Source organism: Euprymna scolopes, chromosome 39 (genome assembly GCF_053919585.1).
Source record: "Euprymna scolopes isolate OS-2025 chromosome 39, ASM5391958v1, whole genome shotgun sequence".
Classification (NCBI taxonomy): domain Eukaryota; kingdom Metazoa; phylum Mollusca; class Cephalopoda; order Sepiida; family Sepiolidae; genus Euprymna; species Euprymna scolopes.
In genome coordinates this window covers 67,969,692-67,991,062 of record NC_136520.1, presented here as the reverse complement: position 1 = coordinate 67,991,062, position 21,371 = coordinate 67,969,692, and the positions used below count along the sequence as shown (strand labels likewise).

Sequence of the window (21,371 nt, the reverse complement as noted above, 5' to 3'; positions counted from 1 at the left end):
AACTTATTAAGTTAGATCCATATGTAAGGAACCTATATCTAAAATTTTAAGTGTGTAGACCCAAAATTGTCGAAGGAGTTTGGTAGAGTTCTCAAAGGTTAAATCGTTGAACTTTGACCCCTTAATCGCCAAATTTCTGGCCAAAAACCGATCACATAGATTTTCCCAAATCTCAGTACCCTGTATATCAAATTTTGAGTCTGTAGACTAAAAATTGACAGAGTTATTGCGTAGGGAAACTTACACAGACACACACTTTCACTTTTATATATATATATATATATATATATATATATATATATATATATGGGGGGGGTAAATATAGAAGGTGATTCCGCCTACAACGCGTCTAGTGGCCCTTTCTTTCATCTTCCACCTGTGCGTCAAAACTCTCTTCCTTTTTTCTATCTTTCTTTCCGTGGGCCCTGTATTTAAGAATTCAGGTGATAAGTCATCTCCCTCTCAGTACAGACCAATAAGTCTCCTGTGTGTTATGAGTAAGTTGCTGGAATCCATATTAAATAGAGAAATAGTGAACCACCTCAGCAGAAACAACCTTCTTAGTGACACACAATATGATTTCCGCTCTGCAAGATCTACTGCAGATGTGCTGACGGTTATATCTCACAGGATTAGTGAATCTCTTGACAAAGGCTTCCTTTCTAGGGCAATTGCTCTTGACATATCAAAGGCCTTCGACAAGGTATGGCATAAGGATCTACTTCACAAGATTTCCAGCTACGGTATAACTGGAAATGTTTTCTCAATCATTAAATCATTTCTCTCTGATAGGCTCATGAGAGTAGTGGTCGATGGACAAAAATCAGAGGCCTGCAGTATTAATGCTGGAGTCCCTCAGTGGTCAATCCTGGGCCCAACTCTCTTCCCGATCTACATCAATGACCTCCCTAAACACATACTTAAATCATTCGTTGACATCTATGCTGATGACACGACCATCTACGGCAACACATCAAAGGCTGTAAATGACAAAGTTCTCTCTGATTCTCTCTCCTCTGATTTCGAGCGCGTGGTTCAGTGGGGGAAGACATAGCTGGTTACCTTTAATGCATCTAAAACCAAACTCCTATCCTTACATCATCAACGCTCTGATCCCCATCTGGCATCAATTGGGATGGATGGCTCTCGTCTGGGAGAGACTCCGTGTTTTGACAAGCTTCTGGGTTTGACCTTTACTCCTGATCTGAAATGGAACACGTACATCAAGTCTGTTGCCAAGGTCGCTGGAAAGATGGTGGGATCCTTCTAGCGCTCCAGAAGATATCTCACTACTGATGCAATTCTCTATCTATATAAAAGCCAAGTACGTCCAAGGATGGAATACTGCTGCCATATCTGGCCAGGAGCTGCTAAAAACAGCCTATCCTGCCTTGACAGAGTACAAAATAGACTTTGTGGCTTAGTGGGGGATGCCCTTTTCTCTACCCTGCAATCTCTCTCCCATAGAAGAGACGTTGCAAGCCTATCCTTGTTTTATCGTCATTTCCATGGCAGGTGCTCGTCTGAACTCCAATCTCTGGTCCCCCCTCGCCAATCTTTCACAAAAAACACCCGTCTAGCCGAATCCCTTGTGAAAAATTTCCCCCACTCTTTATCTATGCCTAAATCAAAACGTGGATTCCATGAACAAAGCTTCTTTCTTAGAATTGCACGCCTGTGGAACTCTGTTCCGTCTGCCTGCTTCCGACCTGACTACAACCTGGATGTCTTCAAGTCCAACGTTAACAAATTCCTAATGAATCGCCCCCTTAAGTAAACACTTCATCAAATCTCCACACTAACGTAATGTACTTGCAATAACCCTTTTCCCTGAATGGCTTCCGGGCCTTGATAAGTGGTGACCACTGTGTAAAAAAAAATACAAAAAAACATTGTATTGTTTTATTTTTCATTTCACACGTGCACCAGTCAATCAGGCACAAGATGTGAACAGTAGTCCGAATAATGCAAATAGCAATTAGATAGATAGCTGTGGTTCAATGAGATGCACGTGAAGTAAGTTGGAGGTTACATTGGCCAAAACGTTGTGAGAATATGCATTGATAATGACGACTTATTTAAATTCAAACATTTTTTTTTATAAAAATAAAAAAGAAAAAAGAAGTCGGATGGTTAAATAAAAAAAAAGAAGTAAAAAAGAAATACTCACGTTTATCTTTGGTACGGTACAGGACCTGGAAGCCTTTGCTGGGTTTGTTAGGTTTGGCATATCTTAGTGTCAACGAAGATATTGTAGAGGTGAAGTTAGCCACGGGCCCTCGAAGATATATTGTCACTAGTGGAATATCATCCCCTGGGAATTAAAAAAAAAGGAAAAAGACAATGAGGAAGGAATTTTTTTTTAATATAAATTAGATGCCATATTAGTTAACCCTTATCCTTGAGTGGACTCCAGGCCTTAATAAGTGGTAACTCCTTTGTAAAATAAATGAATAAATAAATAAAAATAACGTCCTACGCGAGAGCCCATCTTTCAAACTCCTGACAGCTAAAAGACTGGCCCAAGACCATAAATGTTAGGTTTTTGTTTTCAAGCATGTGGCAAAGCTCTATGGAGTATGCATATGAATCAAAGCACAGAATCGCAAATTGTATTGAAATCAGGAAAAATATTGGAATCATCCCATCACTTTTACGAACTATTCTTAGAGCAAGTTTTCGAGATAAACTAAGAAATCAGAAAGAAGCTTAACATTAACAAATCCATCAATGACCTTATTTGGAGAAAAAAAAAAAAAAAAAAAAAAAAAAAGAGATGAACGTGGTTTTGACATGTTTCTCTGGATACCAAACTCCAGCTATGTAAAAGAATTTTATCAAAAAGATTTCAGTCAAGAAAGATACAGAGAATGACCATTAAAGAGATTAGCTGACCAGATAAGGGTTGAGACTGGCATGCTACTCCCGACAGCTAAAAGACTGGTCCAAGGCCATAAGTCCTGGATTTTTGTTTTCAAGCATGTGGCAAAGCTCTATGGAGTATGCATACGAGTCAAAACCAATATTTTAATATTTTCTTTCTGTTTTACTTTACTTGGAGCAACATGCAACTGACAGCGTGAAAATATAGGTTTACATTGTGATGTCATATCAGACACTCTCCCTACAAGTCAGTATTTGATATATCATTAAATATCTTTCACTTTCCTCTCTATTTACCTCCTTTCACTTCTCCAAGTATTATAGAAAGAAATACTTAAAAAAAAAAATGTACATATTAAAATAGATGAAATGATAACAGATAAACAGTAGCTGTATGATGTCATCATCTCTCTTTATGACGTCATCCAGTGTGCAAATAAGCAAGATGGTATTTATCCCTCTCCCACGGCGTGAAAAAATGTGACACTAGGACGATTACTTAACTACCACCTTACATTCGTTATTTTTTTATTTTCTATTACATTTTCACCACAAACAAGGTATATTGCCACTTTAATGTAGAGGGCTACTATTAGGGACACAGGCTACAGGGGTACTAGGTGGGGAGTTGGGCAGCAAGATGTCGGTTCACGTTACACTTGAACTTCTGCATGTCAGTACAGTTGGGGAAGCAGGAACCTGGCAGGGAGTTCCAAAGTCTAGCGGTTCTGGGAAAGAAACTACTGGAGTAGAAGGCTCTCTTACATTTAGGGATCTCTACTGTGAAGGGGTGGGATTTAGCTGCTTGTCGGATTTGTTGGGGGTATTTACATAGAGGAGGTACAAGTGCTTGCAGTTCGTCGGGACATTCAACGTTAAAGTACTTGTAGAACAGGCAGAGAGATGCTACATTGCGTCGATGGGACAGAGGCTGAAGCTTGGATGACAGTTCAGGACCTATTAGGTTGGCGACTCTCTTTTGAACCTTGTCTAGGAGTGAGAGACTAGTAGCAGATGCATCGGCCAAAATATGACAACCATACTCCATACATGGGTGAATGGTGGCCTTATGGAGGTACAGGATACTTTCAGGCGTTAGTAGCTTTCTAGCACGGTAGAGAGAGCCTACCTTTTTCGCAGGGGTCTTGGCAATGCTCTCAATATAATTGTTCTAACTCATGTTTCCTGTGAACGTTAGGCCGAGGAGTTTAAAAGATGCGCTTTCAGATAAAGAGTCTTTGGCCATTGCTATTGGTGGTAGAGAAGGTTTCTTGTAGTTATTGAAGAAACAAGTTTAGTCTTGGCAGCATTGAATGTGACCATCCGTTTGTGTCCCCATTTCTCTACAGATTGGAGGTCATCCTCTAGTGTTTTTGCCATTTTTTTTTAGATATGCGTTCATTTGTTTTCCTGTCATGTCTGTTATAGAGCGTGGTATCATCAGCATATATACCCATCTCACAGACAATTTTGTCAGGGAGGTCATTTATGAATATTAGGAATAATAGAGGACCAAGGATAGACTCTTGAGGCAATCCCACATTTATATCATATTGTTTAGATGTACGACCATCGAGGACAACCTGGATTTTTCTCTTATTTAAGAAGGGTTTATTAGGTTAAGTATTCTTTCAGTGATACCGTATGATCTGATTTTCCTGAGAAAACCTTCATGCCATACCCTGTCAAAAGCCTTAGATATATCTAGAGCTACCGCTCTACTCTCCCCTGATTTGTCAAGTGAATGGTATATACGCTCGGAGATTACAGTTAGAATGTCTGCTGTGGAACGGGCTTGCCTAAATCCACATTGTTGGTTGGTCAGAAGTTTAGCATCTGTAATGTGATGGACTATAGCTTGGTTAATAATGGACTCAAATATTTTGGCAAAAAGTGGGAGGAGGCTAATGGGGCGGTAATTTTCTGGGTCAGTTCTTTCGCCAGAATTCTTGAAAACTGGTACCACAGAAGCAGTTTTCCAGCAGGCAGGAAAGCAAGATTCATTAAGGCATTTGTTGTAAAATTTGAAGAGGATTAGAGCTACTTCGGCGGAGCACTTTTTTAATAGCACAGCCGGGATGAGATCAGGTCCACATGCTTTTGCAGTGTCAAGATTTCTTATGATAGCATGGACCTGAGAAGGGGTGATTTTCAGATCGTCTAGTGTGGAGTTGGAGGCAAACCGACTGGCAAGCATGTTAGCCTTCTCGGTTGCTGAGCAAACAGCTTCATGATTGTTTCTCGAGTGTCTCTCAGTCCTTGATAAGTGGTGACTCTCTTCTAAAAAAAGAAGAAAAAAAAGAAGGAACATGCTGAAATCGTCCGATCTATATTAAGAACTCTCCTTGGAGTAAATTTTCGAGATAGACTAAGAAATTCAGAAATCAAAAAGAAGCTTAATATTAACAAATCCATCAATTACCTTATTCGAAAAAAAAAAAAAAAAAAGATGAAGGTGGTTTGGACATGTTTCCCGGACATCAGACTCCAGCTATGTAAGAAAGTAATATCAAGAAGACTTCATTCAAGAAAAATCCAGACAACGCTCATAAAAGATAAGAGTTGAGATTGGCTTGCCATTCCTAATAGCTAAAAAAAAAAAAAAATGGCCAAAGATCGTGATAAGTGGTAGAATTTTGTTTCCAGGCATGTGGCGAAGCTCTATGAAGTCCTAGACAACAGAAAAATCCAAGTTGCCCTCGATGACTGTAAATCTAAACAATCAATACGAGTGTGCCTCAGGGGTCGATTCTTGGACCTTTATTATTTCTGATATTTCGTAAACGGCCTCTCTGATAAAATATTGTTCGAGATGGATATATTTGCAGATTTTGATAATAGACATAAGAAAAAAACAAAAAAAAAAAGATGTTTAAGGCAAGGGGAAAAATCTTAGAAAACGACCTTCAGTCTGCAGCGGAATGGGGCCATGAATGGATTGTAACATTTACTGCTACTAAGACTGAGCTTCTTTCCTTTAACAATTACAAAAACATTTTCAACCACCGATTACCACGACAACAAGCACAATGCCCTTGATGTATCTGTTCCAACTCATGTTCACTGTGAGCGTTAAGCCGAGGAGTTTAAATGAAGTTCTTTCAGGTAACATATCATTAACCATAGCTATTGGTGGTTGAGAAGGTTTCTTGTAATTATTAAAAGAAACAAGCTTAGTTTTGACAGCTTTGAATATTACCATCCATTTTTGACCCCATTCCACTACAGACTGGAGGTCTTCCTCTAGGATTTCCGCCATTGCTTTGGATATGTGTTCATTCGTTATCCCCTCGTGCCTGATATCATCAGCAAATATGCATATCTCAGAAACAATTTTATCAGGGGGGTCATTTATGAATCTCATGAATAATAAAGGTCCAAGGATCAACTCTTGAAGTACACCCACATTTATATCATATTGTTTTGACATACGACTATCGAGGACAACCTGGAGTTTTCTCTTATTTAAGAAGGGTTTAATTATATTAAGTATTTGTCCAGTAATACCATAGGATCTGATTTTTATGAGAAAACCATCGTACCATACCCTGTCAAAAGTCTTAGATATATCTAAGGCCATTGCCCTCCCTTCCCTGCCTTATCCAGTGCATGGTATATACGTTCGGAGATTACATTTAGGATATATTTACAGTAGAATGGGCTTGCCTAAATCCATATTGTTAGTCAAACAGAAGTTTAGCAACTGTAGAGTGGTGGACTAGAGTTTGATTAATTATGGACTCAAATATTTTGGCAAAAAGAGGGAGGATGCTAATGGGGCAATAATTTAATGAGTTAGTTCTTTTACCAGAATTCTTGTAAACTGGTACCAGAGAAGCAGTTTTACAACAGTAAGGGAAGCAAGATTTGTTAAGGCATTTTTTTTAAAGTTTGGAGAGAACTGGAGCAACCTCAGCGGAGTATTTTTTTTTAATAGTACAGCCGGGATGAGATCAGGTCCATATTCTTTTGAGGTGTCTAGATTTTTTATGATATCATGTACTTGAGAAGGGGTGATTTTCAGATCATTTAGTGTGGTTTCTTTCTGCAAAAGAAAATCAGGGAGGGAGTGGTTTGCTGGGTCCAAAGTAGAGTTTGAGGCAAACTGACGGGCAAGTGTGTTAGCTTTCTCCGTTGCCGTGCAAACAACCTCATGATTGTTGGATCGTGGGGAATTGTTGATTGCTTATTATTTACTATACTGTTGTAGATTTTCCAGAAATCACGAGTTTCTAATTTCTGCGTTTCAATGCGTTTTCTAGTGATTTCGGCATATTCTCTCTTAGCTGTGGTTATTTGGTTTATCTTAAATAATATATGAGTAAACCCTCCACTCGCAAATGTTTTTTTTTTTACTTGGCAACGCCGGATATGTACAGATAGTATATATATATATATATATATATATATATATATATATATATATATATATATATATATATATATATATTATATATATATATTATATATATATTATATATATTTATATATATATATATATGTATATATAAAGAACAAGTGGTTAATGAAACGTTAAAATAATTCTTGAAAATATAGTTTTATATATATATATATATATATATATATATATATATATATATATATATATATATATATATATATATATATAAAATAAAAATAAAAATTACAATTAAATTTACCAAAATGATCCAAGATGGTAAAACTAAAGTATATTATAAATATTAAAGAATTAATATTTATAAAGTAATCTCAACCAGACGTAAAAGCTCGATGAAACCAAATAGGAGATAGAGCTTATAATAAGAGCAAATAGTTAATAAAACATGTTAAAAAACACTTTGAAAAAGAGTTAAAGACATATATAATTTGAAAAGGCAACACTTAATAAATGGATAGTCCTTAATCCGCGGAGTTTCAAAGAAATACTTTCTTTCTCATCAGAGGGTAGGTATTAGCAAAATGTGGGATCGGATTTTGCATACAAAAGTATTTGATGAAACTGCAAGTAAGTCAAAGATTTTACTTGATAACAAAAAGTGAAGCAGAGGGAATATGGGGAAGAAAAAGGTGATTTCACTTTTTTTTTTTCATTTTTCTTAAACTTTTTCTTCTAGGGGATGGGACATCCAACCAGATGTCTGACATTTACCCCTATTTTAGTGAGTCCAACCAAGAGATCTTTTCAGGATTGTAGCCGTCCCTTTCAGTGCAATCGTTTGTATTTCACTTGCACTTGGTTCACCGGGTATGCTTGCTATGTACTTTTTAAAGTTCTTTTTCATAAGCCCAGTTGCTCCTATGATGACTGGTATAATTGAAACGTCTTTTAATTTCCAATTTCACGTGAATGGATAGTCTGGTGAAAGGTAAAGTATCCCATGACCGTAATATGTAATATATATATATATATATATATATATATATATATATATATATATATATATATATATATATATATACAGAAAAAGAGAGAGAGAAGCAACATCTTTTCTCTGAGCAAAAATTATCGAAGCTTTTCTGATGCTTGTTTACATTAGTGATCTTTTAGACATACGCATTTCAGGTGAACACATTATTATGTACTTACATATAATGTCAAAATTAGTATAAATTCCAAAAGTTACGAAAAATGATCCAGTAAAAGATGTAGTACTTGAAAAATTAATAGAAAATCAGCCATAATCACATTCTGAAATGCATTGGATTAAAAATGGCGAACCCGTAATATTCCAATATAAGTCAATGGTTATCTCCCTTGTTTATCACACGGAATTAGTCGCACAACTGTTCCACATTAAAACATATGATAAAAATGGATGATTCGACGAATTCGATTTTTAGTTGTCATTATTTTTCTATTGGATTATTTTTCGTGAATTCTGGAATTCATACTAATTTCGCTATGATACGTAAGTATGTGATAATGTTTTCACCTGTAATGTGTTGGTTAAAAAAATCACTAAGGTACAAAAAGCACATCATGTTTTTTTTTGTTTTTTTTTAAATAGAAAATTCAGTCTTTTCAGGAGGAAAATATTTTCGTTGTAAAAAAAAAAAAAAAATAGTACAAATTGAAATTAAGACTCCATTTTTTTTTAATGTTCCTTACCTACAGAGAGTTGTCCATCATCGTCAAAGAAAGTGACCGTTAATTCAATTATTTGATCTTCACTTGTACTGATACGCCAATTACAAAGAATGGAGCTGAAATATAATAAGGATGAGATTATAAATAAATAATTTTATCGGAATAGGGTACTTAAAACAGAATCGGTAACTGTATCGGAATCGGGAAAAATTTTGGAATCGTCCTATCAGCAATAAGCAATTTCATTTGGCTGGGATTGTCTTGTATGAATATTTCCTTCCGATATTCGATAAGACTTGAAACCATTAGATTCACCAACCTGTAATCTAATTAATTTTAATACCTTAATACGTAATATATATATATATATATATATATATATATATATATATATATATATATATATATATATATATATATGTATATATTTATATAAATATGTAAACATATATATATACATATACATATGTATACCTATATATATACATATGCATATATTCATATACATATATATATACATATGCATATATATATACATATGCATATGCATATATATATACATATATATATACATATACATATGCATATATATACATATACATATGTATATATATACATATACATATGCATATATATATATGCATATGTATATGTATATATATGCATATATATATATGTATATATATATGCATATGCATATGTATATGTATATGCATATGTATATATATGTATATGAATATATGCATATGTATATATATGTATATATATAGGTATACATATGTATATGTATATATATATATGTTTACATATGTATATGTATATATACATATATATGTTTATATATGTATATATATATATTTATATATGTATATATATATTTATATGTATATATATTTATATATGTATATATATATGTATATATATTTATACATGTATATATATGCATATATATTTATATATGTATACATATGTATATATATATTTATATATGTATATATATATTTATATATTTATGTATGTATATATATTTATATATGTATATATATATGTATATATGTATGCATATATGCATAGATATGTGTATATATATGCATATATATGTATGTATATATGTGTATACATATGTGTATATATGTATATACACATATATATATATGTACATATATATATGCATATATGTATATATACATATATGTGTATATATACATATGTATATATGCATATATATATGTATATATACACATATATATTTATATATATACATATATATGTATATATACCTATGTATATATATATATATATATATATATATATATATATATATATATATATATATATTTCATGATATAACAACATAACCTAGATTTAAAACAGGTCAAGAAAACTAGATATCCAGGCTAAATAGAGCACACACAAAGGAACAGGTCAACCACAGGTCAAATAGGCCTTTGTCCGATAAGTGCATGTTCATTGGCTGATAGGAAGGGCGCGGTGGATACTAGAAAGCTGATTGGCTAACTAAAATCTCAATAGAAGGTGCGTATATAAAAACGACAGACAACCACAAAATTCGCGCATAAGCCTGAAAAGTCCAAGAGTGGATGAAATGCGGAATATTCAGTGTAGCTTAATCGCCATATATATTTTATAACTTACTAACTAGCTCTACCTACGTATTGAGCACTTTTGAAGTAAATACTTAAAGTTTATGCATAAATTTATACTTTTGTATATTAATTTTATGTGAGTAAATGAAGTAGTTATATATATATATATATATATATATATATATATATAAAATTGTTGCTGCAGAGAAACAAGTATATATATGCATATATACATATGCATATATATATGCATATATATACATATACATATATATATATATATATATATATATATATATGTTACGATGTATGCTGTTGTTGTACGTCAAGTACATGCTATATCAGTCAGCTTAGTTACAAAACTGAAGTCAGTTTATATAAATGTATACATGCGCCAAAATTGGGTGGAGTTCACGTGGCGCTCTGATAGGCTGGGTATTGTTTACCTAAAATGGTTGTGAAGGTAGGGATTATATGAATAATTGCTGAGTATTAAGTGATTAAAAAATATTCAAATTGACCCCATTTTTTTGTAAGTAAATTTGAAGCGGAATTTATTTCTCACATAGATACATTATATGCAATATTTACGCCTGTCATTTGCAAACATGCCGGTATAACACCAGCATAATCGGTACTTATTAAGAATTAGACTTATTCTACTGAACTTAAATTACGGAAAATTCTATATGATTTATGCATCCATGACGGAACGAAGGTGTCATATTCCAAAAATCACATAAAATGCTCTACATTTTTTTACATAGAAAATATTTTTTCTACAATTTTCAGCGATTTTAATAGGAAATTATAGCCATTATAGGCTGATTTTGGTCTCAATAGTTCTGAGTTGGCTGCCCTTTATTTATAATATATGGCGTATCAAAACCTCGTTTTGTCATAAAATTTGATTTTCTTAGTTAAAAAAAAAACTACTTGATGAATATGCGTGGTTTTTGAAACATGACATATCCGTTCCGTGACGGGTACGTGTATCCTAAAGGTTTTAAAAGATTTTTCTCTATTTTTATCTTAAAAATAGGTTTAATTCTAAATAAACACCTCGTAATCGTCCAAATTATGTACAATGACATAGACTTTGATGCAATTCCCAAATAACTTATTTAAAATAATAAATTCATGGAATATTTTGAAATTATCTCCCTTGTAATCTCATCGTATATCACATGATCCTGGGCTCAACGTTCTTTTTATTCTTCATCAATGACTTCCAAAATCACATTCTTAGATCATTCGTTGACATTTATGCAGACGACACCATGGCAACATTTGAAAGGCCACACTCTTCTGATGTTGAGAACGTGGTGGAATGGGGAAAAAGTTGGCTGGTTAATTTTTATGCATAAAAAAACAAGCTTCTCTCCTTTCATCATAAACGCTCTGCCCCCCCCCCTCACGCCCCAAATGAAATGAATGGCTCTCGTCTTGGGGAAGCTCCATGTCTTGACAAGCTTCTGAAACTGACCTTCACTCCTGATCTGAAATAGAACACATACATCAGATCAGTTGCCAAAATCGCTGAGAATATGGTTGGATCATTCTACCACTCCAGCAGGTATCTTACTACCGATGCAATCCTCTATCTGTATAAAAGCCAGGTACATCCTAAAATGAAATACTATTGCCACATCAGCTGCTCATTGCATCCTATCCAGCCTTGATAGAGTTCAAAACCAGGTTCAATACCTAGTAGGTGATGCCCTTTTCTCTTCCCTGCAACCTCTTTCCCACAGAAGAGATATTGCAAGCCTGTCTCTGCTCGATTGTTATTTTCATGGCAAGTGCTCGACTGAACTCCAATCTATGATTCCCCCTTGCCAAACTTTCACAAAAGACACTCGACTAACTACAACCACTATCAACGATTTCCCCCACTCTATCTGTGCCTAAATCTAAATGCAGATTTCAAGAACAAAGCTTCTTTCCCAGAACTGCCCGCCCGTGGAACACTGTTCCACTTTCCTGCTTCTTGTTTGAATACAACATGGCAACCTTCAAGTCCAATGTAAACAAGTTCTTGTTGAGTCATCCCCATAAATAATCAAATCTTACCCGATCTACACCATTACCAATTATGACACTATCACCTTACTTTCATCAGCCCTTATCCTCGAGTGACCTTCGAGCCTTGATAAGTGGTGACTCCCAAGTAAAAAAAAAAAACATATTATACACCAAGATTCACGTAAATTGATCAAGTAGTTTTATTTTTATAAATAAAATCGTTTTTAAGCGAATTAAAAGTGTGATATAATTAGATATGACGAGGGTGACATAAAGAAGGAGAAAGTCTTCAGGAGTGAGTTTGCAGAAAGAACGTCGCATGAGAAATAGGATACTCCTTGCTTTGCCCTTCAAGCCTGAAAGCAATGTTTAAGGAGAGTAAAATATGGATCTTGGGTTTGCTTTCGGCAGCCGCGTAACTCTCAGTTCCCTTATTTTACCCTCCTGTTGATTTTCCGGTGGGAGTTTAGAGCAGTTAGGGATTTTTGTCCTCGGACCTCTCAAATCAACCATTCCTATAATTACCTGGTCCCTGTTGGATGCGATGTAATACTAGTTTTGTGCCGTTCTAGAAGGTTCACCCTCACATGCTTTGCCTTCTCTCTTAGAGAAGGGGTTAGTTTATTGCAAATCTCCTGAGGCCCCCTCACTAGAGAATGCCGACAGGGCTGTCAAGGCACATTTTGCAGGTCAGAGTGCCCCTCATCGGAGGGGGGGGGGTCGCTGACTTCTCAACCCCTACTTTCCGACCCTAGTGTCTAAGTTCTTGCAGCGTGAGAGAACTAAACATCTTTAGTCCTCACATTCCAGGAGCGATGTTTCTAACAAAGAGGGAAGAATTGTTGTTTTTTGGCTCAAAATTTATTCCATCTAACATTTACCGTTAGAAAGTTTTTGACCTTAAAATAGTAGTTTTTTTAGCTCCTTACATCAAGTGACTTCATGCCTTGTCTTGAGCGATTTTCATGAACAACAAGTGAAGCATGCATGGTCCGCGGTGAGTGCACAGTGAACGAGGCATAAAAAAATTACTAAGATCAGCCCCCCCCCCATTTATCCCTAAAAATCCCCAGGGGACGTCAAATCCTGGTGAAAATGAAAAAACTGTGCAGTTTTAAGCCTTAACATATGTAAATTTGAGTTCTACATCTTGCCCCTTAGTCCCCAAAAGCCCCTTAGTCCCCAAAAGCCCCCAAGACCTTAACATATTGAAATTCGGGTTCAGCACCATGCAAAACTGCTAAATAGATTACACACAAAATTTTGGACAAATATGATAAAATAGTCCCAAAAATGGAGTGTTTTTATTAGCCCTAAAAGAGCCCCTGGGACACACCCAAGAGTTATCGCGAAGTATAGACAAACAAAATTATATAGAAATCAGTTAGTTACAACTTTTCAGAAAGTATTATAAAAATCCAAGGCATCAATTTTTTTTAATAAGCACAAAAGTATCAATTTTAGTCATTTTAACCCGAAAGGCACCCCTGTGTATGGGGGGGGGGGAGTTTTCCTGGAAAATCCGTTCTGTTACTTTTTTTCTCATATCATGTTTAATGTTTGTGCAAAATTAAAAAAAATTCCAAGGCGTAGTTATTGAGAAAAGTGCGGACAGACGAACGGACAAGAGTGTGAATTCATAGGTCCACCCTTATTTTGTCGGAGGATCAAAAGAAAAAAAAGATTGCTTGAAGGACGAGTTAACCAGACAGCCAAGACCTTTTGGCTCATCTTCTTGAGCAAAGCAGTATCATCACCAAAAATAAGAAGCGAGTAATGCCGAACGCTAAATATTTCTTACTTTTAACGAAATCAAAAAAAAAAAAAAAAAAAAAAAAAAAAATGCTACTTGTATAAACGACACAAGTTTATAAACTGAGATTATAAATACTAATTTTTTTTTTTTTTTTTATATAGAATTGCTGAGTGGTTTTATTTTGGGGGTCGTAATGAACTAATCTTAGTTAAGAGTGGATAGTAACTGATTTGTTTTTCTTGTCTTTGACTTTGTTTTTTCAGACGCTTGTGTTAGATTTATTATGTAAATACTCATTTACACGTTAAAATATCTTTGTGTTTCTTTTCATCTTGTTTTTGTTTTTCATAATAAATATAAAGCTCTGAAGACCGTCCGGGCGACCTTGCCTGCTTGCTTGAATAATGTGTTACATTCTGGTTACATATGTGCATACATCTTTCAGTGAAACCCTAATTCAAGGATGAATATGTATACTTTATATATATATATATATATATATATATATATATATATATATATATATATATATATATATATATATACTTGTATATATATATATACTTATATATATATATACTTATATATATATACTTATATATATATACTTATATATATATACTTATATATATACTTATATATATATACTTATATATATACACTTATATATATACACTTATATATATATACTTATATATATATACTTATATATATATATGTACTTATATATATATTCTTAAAACTTATATATATATATACTTATATATATACTTATATATATGCACACACACACACACACACACACACACACACACACACACACACACACACATATATATATTTATTCATATATATATGCATGTATATGGATTAGGTCCTTACTAATGAAGCCAGAGATAGCTTCTGTTGCCAGGTTCGAATCTATCGATTAGTGTTAATCGTGACACCTTGCACTGATGATTTCTGAAAGGATTAAACAGTAGTGCCTGTAGGTACTTGATAATTATTTAATAATTATTATAGTAAATTATATATATATATATATATATATATATATATATATATATATATATATAATTATTTTTTTATTTTATTTTTTTTATTTATTTTTTTTTTACTATAATAATTAAATACCTACAGACACTAGTGTTTCATCCTTTCGGGATTCTTCAGTGCAGGGTGTCACGATTACTGCCAGTCGAACGATTCGAACCCCGCGACACGAGACATCTCTGGCTCGATTAGCTACCATTAACCGTGTGAAATAGCGTTGAATTTTAAACATTTTAATTTAAATGTTCATTACGTCAGACAGACTGATCAAATCGTTATACGATGATCTACGCATAAGAGCTAAATTGACCGACTTTTTGTAGTGTACGCAGTATGCTTTTCTGTTGGACAAGACAAGTAAGAATGCCATTAAAACGTGCAGGATATACATATATAAATATATACACGATGAACGTTCCAAAAGTAATGCCTCCTATTCTTGATTTCGGTCGAATGGATCAGAGGGGATTGCAGTTTGCATTGTTACAATTAATTGATGCATTCATGACCTGAAATTTTCATCTCTCTGTTGCAGATATTGATGGTGTGAGACTCTAAGAAAGCAACCTCTGTCATGGACGTGCGTTAGAAGCGAAGATGCATTATTGAATTCCGTCATGCAAAAACAACAATTGAACTGATACATATTTAGTGGTGCCTGTTTATGAAGCCGATGCAGTTGATGTCGGCACAGTTAGGAGATCGGTTCGTCGATTTCAGATGAGTGGCAGAACTGCGTATCAATTGAAACTATTTTCAGTTGATACAAAGGTTTGGGAAAGATGGATTTCAAACAAGATTGCAGCTGAAACATGTATGCATATGTGTAGCTAATGATTATTTTATTTATACATACCTTCCTAACGTGAATTTCGAATATGGAGATGTAAAAAATCCTCTGCTATTTCTGCCAACGTGGATAGTTTTCTTATCTTCACATTCTGAAAGAAAGAAAATTAATTTTTGAGATGTAAACTGTTTTAGTTTTAGAAGAGAAATCTTATTCCAAACAAAATGGAAGTTATTCCAAACAAAATGGAAGTTATTCCAAACAAAATGGAAGTATCAAACCAGAGAAACTTTGAATTGTAAACTTTTGCAGACTAAGACCAACGGCAAAGTTCTCGGTAGCCAATCGGAAGAAGTTTTGAATTGTAAAGCTTGCAGATGAAGTTCCTTCCCATGTAAAGACAAAAGTAATTCGATGCAGGAATTCTTAAGAGGTTAACTCTATTTAGGGAGTGATTCCGGTTTTTGATTGGTTTCCAGCAGAGCGCGTCTCCGTTTGATTGGTAAATTTCTTATCGCTCCTGTCTATAGATAGAAACTTCTAATTTTTTTTATAATCATACTCTTGCAATAATACTAAGAATATTGCACACACACACACGTGCACGCGCGTACATACGCATGAACGCACGCACACACACACGCACGCATACACGCACACAGACACACGCACGCACACACACACAGACACACACACACGCACACGCACGCACACAGACACACGCGCACACACACACGCGCGCGCGCGCACACACACACACACGCACGCACGCACACACACGCACACACACACACACGCACGCACACAGACACACGCACACACACACACGCACACTGGGTGAGCCAAAAGGTAGAAAATGCCTGTCGAAGCGTAAAAGGCGGACTTCAAAGCTGTGTAAACCCAAAAGGAAAAGCTTGAGCACATGCGTTGATAAATAACATTTCATTTTCATTAATAATTTTGGGTCACCCTATATATATATATATATATATATATATATATATATATATATATATATATATATATATATATACAGGCCCCAAACTCTAATTAGGCCTCGTTTCTTAGTGTTTTGTCCGAATGAAATGAAACTTTGGTCATAACTAGTTTATTATATTCAAAACATCTCACATCAAAACACTAGGGTCTTTGGCCTTTTTTTCTCCGTTCTACAGCATATGTTCTAAATGGTCTCCATTTAGCTCCATGTATTTCTTGGGGCGCAGCACAAAGTGGTCCATGACGTTCTTACGGACCGAATTGGTAATGACTCTCATCTCCTCCCTGATGGCTTCCTTGAGTTCCGTCATGGTTCTGGGTTTCCCTGCGTAGACTCTGTCCTTAAGATAGCCCCAAAGAAAAAAATCTGGAGGGCTTAGTTCCGGGCTATGGAGTGCCCACTCAAAAGTAGTCTTGAGGCTGATCACTCGGCCTCCGAAGTTCTCTTTCAGCCAATCTCGGGACAGTATATCCGATCTCTGAATAAATGTTTTCTAGTCTCCACCTACTTTTAGCCAGCTTGTAAAACAGAATAACGTGAGGATGATAGATTGACAGTTGATTATGACGAAGACTATGAGAGGATTGAAAATCATCACAACAACAATCAACTAAGAAAATAGCAATTCTTCCTCCTCTGTTAGAAATATTGCTTATAGAATATTGTTGGAAATATTCTAATTTGCATAAGTGAGTTTAAAAAATTTTTTTTTTATTTTTCACACTTAAGAGTGACCGTGAAAGTCGACATCAGTTTTTACAAAAAAAAAAAAACTTCAACAAAGGAAACTTTAAAAAAAAATGTTGGACGGCGTTAATTGCTTAAACAACAACAAAAAAGGAAGAGTAACTCATCTCTACTAACCGAATTTCTGAAAAAAAGGAAAATCCTTCCAAAACAACCGTTTTTTTTAGAATACCCACTAAGTATTTCTTTTATTGTATCTTTTTTTAAATATATATGTTATCTTCTATATATATATAAAAGCGAAAATCTGTGTGCGTATGTATGTTCGCTTTTTGTGTATGTCCGCTAAAGGCTTTTTTCCGGGAGGGGTTCTCGGGGGGGGGGTCGCTTATTCTTAAAAGTTTTTATATTCTGTCTAAATGATAATATCTACGAGTTAACAACGGGGTTCGCCTGTTTATTTAATTTGTCTGACTTTGAAACGTTAAATATTCCCCATTTTCGGATCGCCACGTGTTGCTTTCATTTTTCGGTATAAAAAAAGCAAAACTCGATTCGAATTTCTGGCCCACGGCCAGTGGTCTCCAGAGAGTGATGTGACGTTTGGTCAATGTCGGCTTATCATCGTCATATCGGACGGTTGCTTTCATTTCGAGACACTCCCCTAATAAACGGGGAAGCTTGTTTTCCCCAAAGTTGGGTAAAAACAAACAAACCGGGTTATTGACCTCATTAAAAACTGTCCCGCAGAAAATGTTAACTGCTGAATAGCTATTGCTTACGTCGTCGTACCGCTCGCACAAAATGTTAACTCTACAACTTCCACTTGACGTCATTAAGTGCGGGCACCTGTCAATTCTCTTCTTACTTAAATAAATTCAAACGTCGTTCAGTAACTCATTCTGGTTGGCCGAGTGGTTAACGTGTCATGTTTTTTTTCACATTTTATTTTCCAACTTCGCCTCAGGGCTTCGGGTTCGATCCTGCCTACTTACCAAAACTTCCCCCTTCCCGTGTTTCTTTTTGACTTAAGAGCACACACACATCCAAACACCCGGGCAACGCCGGGTATCCCCGCTAGTCTATACTATAAAGAGCAAACATCTGTTTAAATGTATGTATGTATGTATGTATGTATGTATGTCTCACAAAAACTTTCGACAGAGGCGTCGGATTTTCACGAGATTGGTATTATTTTGAAGCTCGCCCCTTCGGACGGCAAATATTAAAAACTTGGCCCAAAACATTAATTCCTTCACCCTCAACTAGGCACTTTTCTACAGGGAAGGTCGTTTTTTTTTTTTGTTTTTGTTTTTTTCGCTAACATTTTTTGCAAGTCATTCAACCCTCGCTTCCACAACGTCGCATGAGACGCGTTACTTCGACCGCCCATGACGTCACAACCACGGTGGGCACATCAGTAAGACAGTTTGTTTTCTTTCACCTCTTTTTCCTTTGGCGTGATACGGGTTCGAGCCTGCTTACTACTCCTATTTTTTATTTTGCGCTCGCAATTTTTTTTCTTTTTTTTTTTTTTGCCTAGCCAACACCCTTACACACACCTCCACTTTCTTTTCCGCCTTCACGTCACGGGTTCGAGCCTGCCTGCCAACTACAACATTTTTTTTTGCTCAACACACACCTCCAAACACCCGGGCAATATATATATATATATATATATATATATATATATATATATATATATATATATATATATATATATATAAATAAATATATATATATGTAAATAAAGTCAATTATTGAATTCAACATATATATATATATATATATATACATATATATATATATATATATATATATATATATATATATATATATATATATATATATATATATATATGTTGAATTCAATAATTGACTTTATTTACATTTATCTAAAGTAAAGGATTGTTCTCAAGAAAAAAATGTTTTTGTCTTTACTATACAGGTCAGAAATTAACCGTCCAAATAATTCCCAACAACATGAGGACTAAAGGACAAATTAGGAGAAGCGAGAGTTATATATCGTGCAGAGAAAAATGATATGCAAACGGATGTGTAATGTGAATTTTAAAGACGGGCTTAGATCTGATGGCTTCATACAGAGATGTGTACAGAACAGGAGACTTTGTTGGTATGATCACATTTAAAAAACATAGATGAAACGTGTTGGGGTTAATAAATGTAGAACAGTTAAGGTAGCAGGGTTAGTTGGCAAATGAAGGGGTATTCATATGGATGAACTTGAGAGGAAAACAGAGATAGGGTTAGTTTGGAAGTCAATTTCTTTTAGCTGATCAACCAGCATATGACAGTATGTAAAACCAATGATGATGATGATGACGATCATAATGACCATCATGATGACGATGACAATGACGGTGATAATAACGACAATGATGATGATGATGATAAAGGTGATGATGATGATGGCGACAATAACAGTGATGATGATGATGATGATGATGATGATGATGATGATGATGATGACGATGACGATGACAATAGCGGTGATGATGGTGATGATAACGATGATAATGATAACAGTGATGACGATGATGATGACAATGACGACGGTGATGATGATAATGATGATGATGATAATGATAACAGTGATGACGATGATGATAACGGTGGCGATGATGATGACAATGACAGCGACGATGACGACGATGACGACGATAACGATGATGATGATGATGATGATGATGATGATGATGATGATGATGATGATGATGATGATGATGACGACAATAACGATGATTATGATGATGATAACGGTGGCGATGATGACAATAGCAGTGACGATGACGTTGATGATGATGATAATGATGACGACGATAATAATGATAATGATGATTATGATGCTGATGATGATGACATGATGATTCGCAACTACTTCAGCCACCAAACAAGTGGGGGATTACTTTTCTTCTTACCTTTGTTTTCATAAGTCACGTAAGCCATGAATCCATACTTGGTGCCGAGTTTCTTGAACGTATTGATGAACAAGTCGGGTCCACTTGACACATATGTCACTGGTACCTTCATGCATCCACTCGTCATCAATTTCGAACTGATGTTGGCACCTGCCAAATATTAAATAAAATAAAATAATTAACCCATTTTTGTTTCTTAGTTCGTTTCAGACCAATATGACAGTTAAGAACTTGCATATTTTCTAGAGATATGGATCGTCCTAAAGATTAGAATCTCTTTCGAATATTACACCTACTGTCTGATGCATATTGGCAACAATGATACAATCAGTTTTTAGTATCCTTCATCAATAATGTTTTTTGTTAAATAGTCCTCGAAATAAACAATCATTTTTATATACACAGCAGAACCCCGGGATACGGCATTTAAAATTAGTAACAAAACGCAGTACAGTATATAATATACATAGTACAGTATATAATATACATAGTACAGTATATAATATACATAGTACAGTATATAATATACATAGTACAGTATATAATATACATATATATATA

At 34.7% G+C, this 21,371-nt stretch overlaps 1 protein-coding gene across 1 annotated transcript in view; it reads right to left on the bottom strand.

The window, feature by feature from the left end:
• Positions 1-21,371, bottom strand: part of LOC145263826 (uncharacterized) — a 187,262-nt gene that overhangs the window by 46,535 nt on the left and 119,356 nt on the right. The window contains exons 7-10 of the mRNA XM_080120892.1: positions 20,811-20,960; positions 16,251-16,335; positions 8,975-9,069; positions 2,171-2,314 (exon numbers count right to left, since the gene is read on the bottom strand). Coding sequence (XP_079977018.1) covers positions 2,171-2,314; positions 8,975-9,069; positions 16,251-16,335; positions 20,811-20,960 — 474 coding nt within the window. The remainder of the gene's footprint in view (positions 1-2,170; positions 2,315-8,974; positions 9,070-16,250; positions 16,336-20,810; positions 20,961-21,371) is intronic.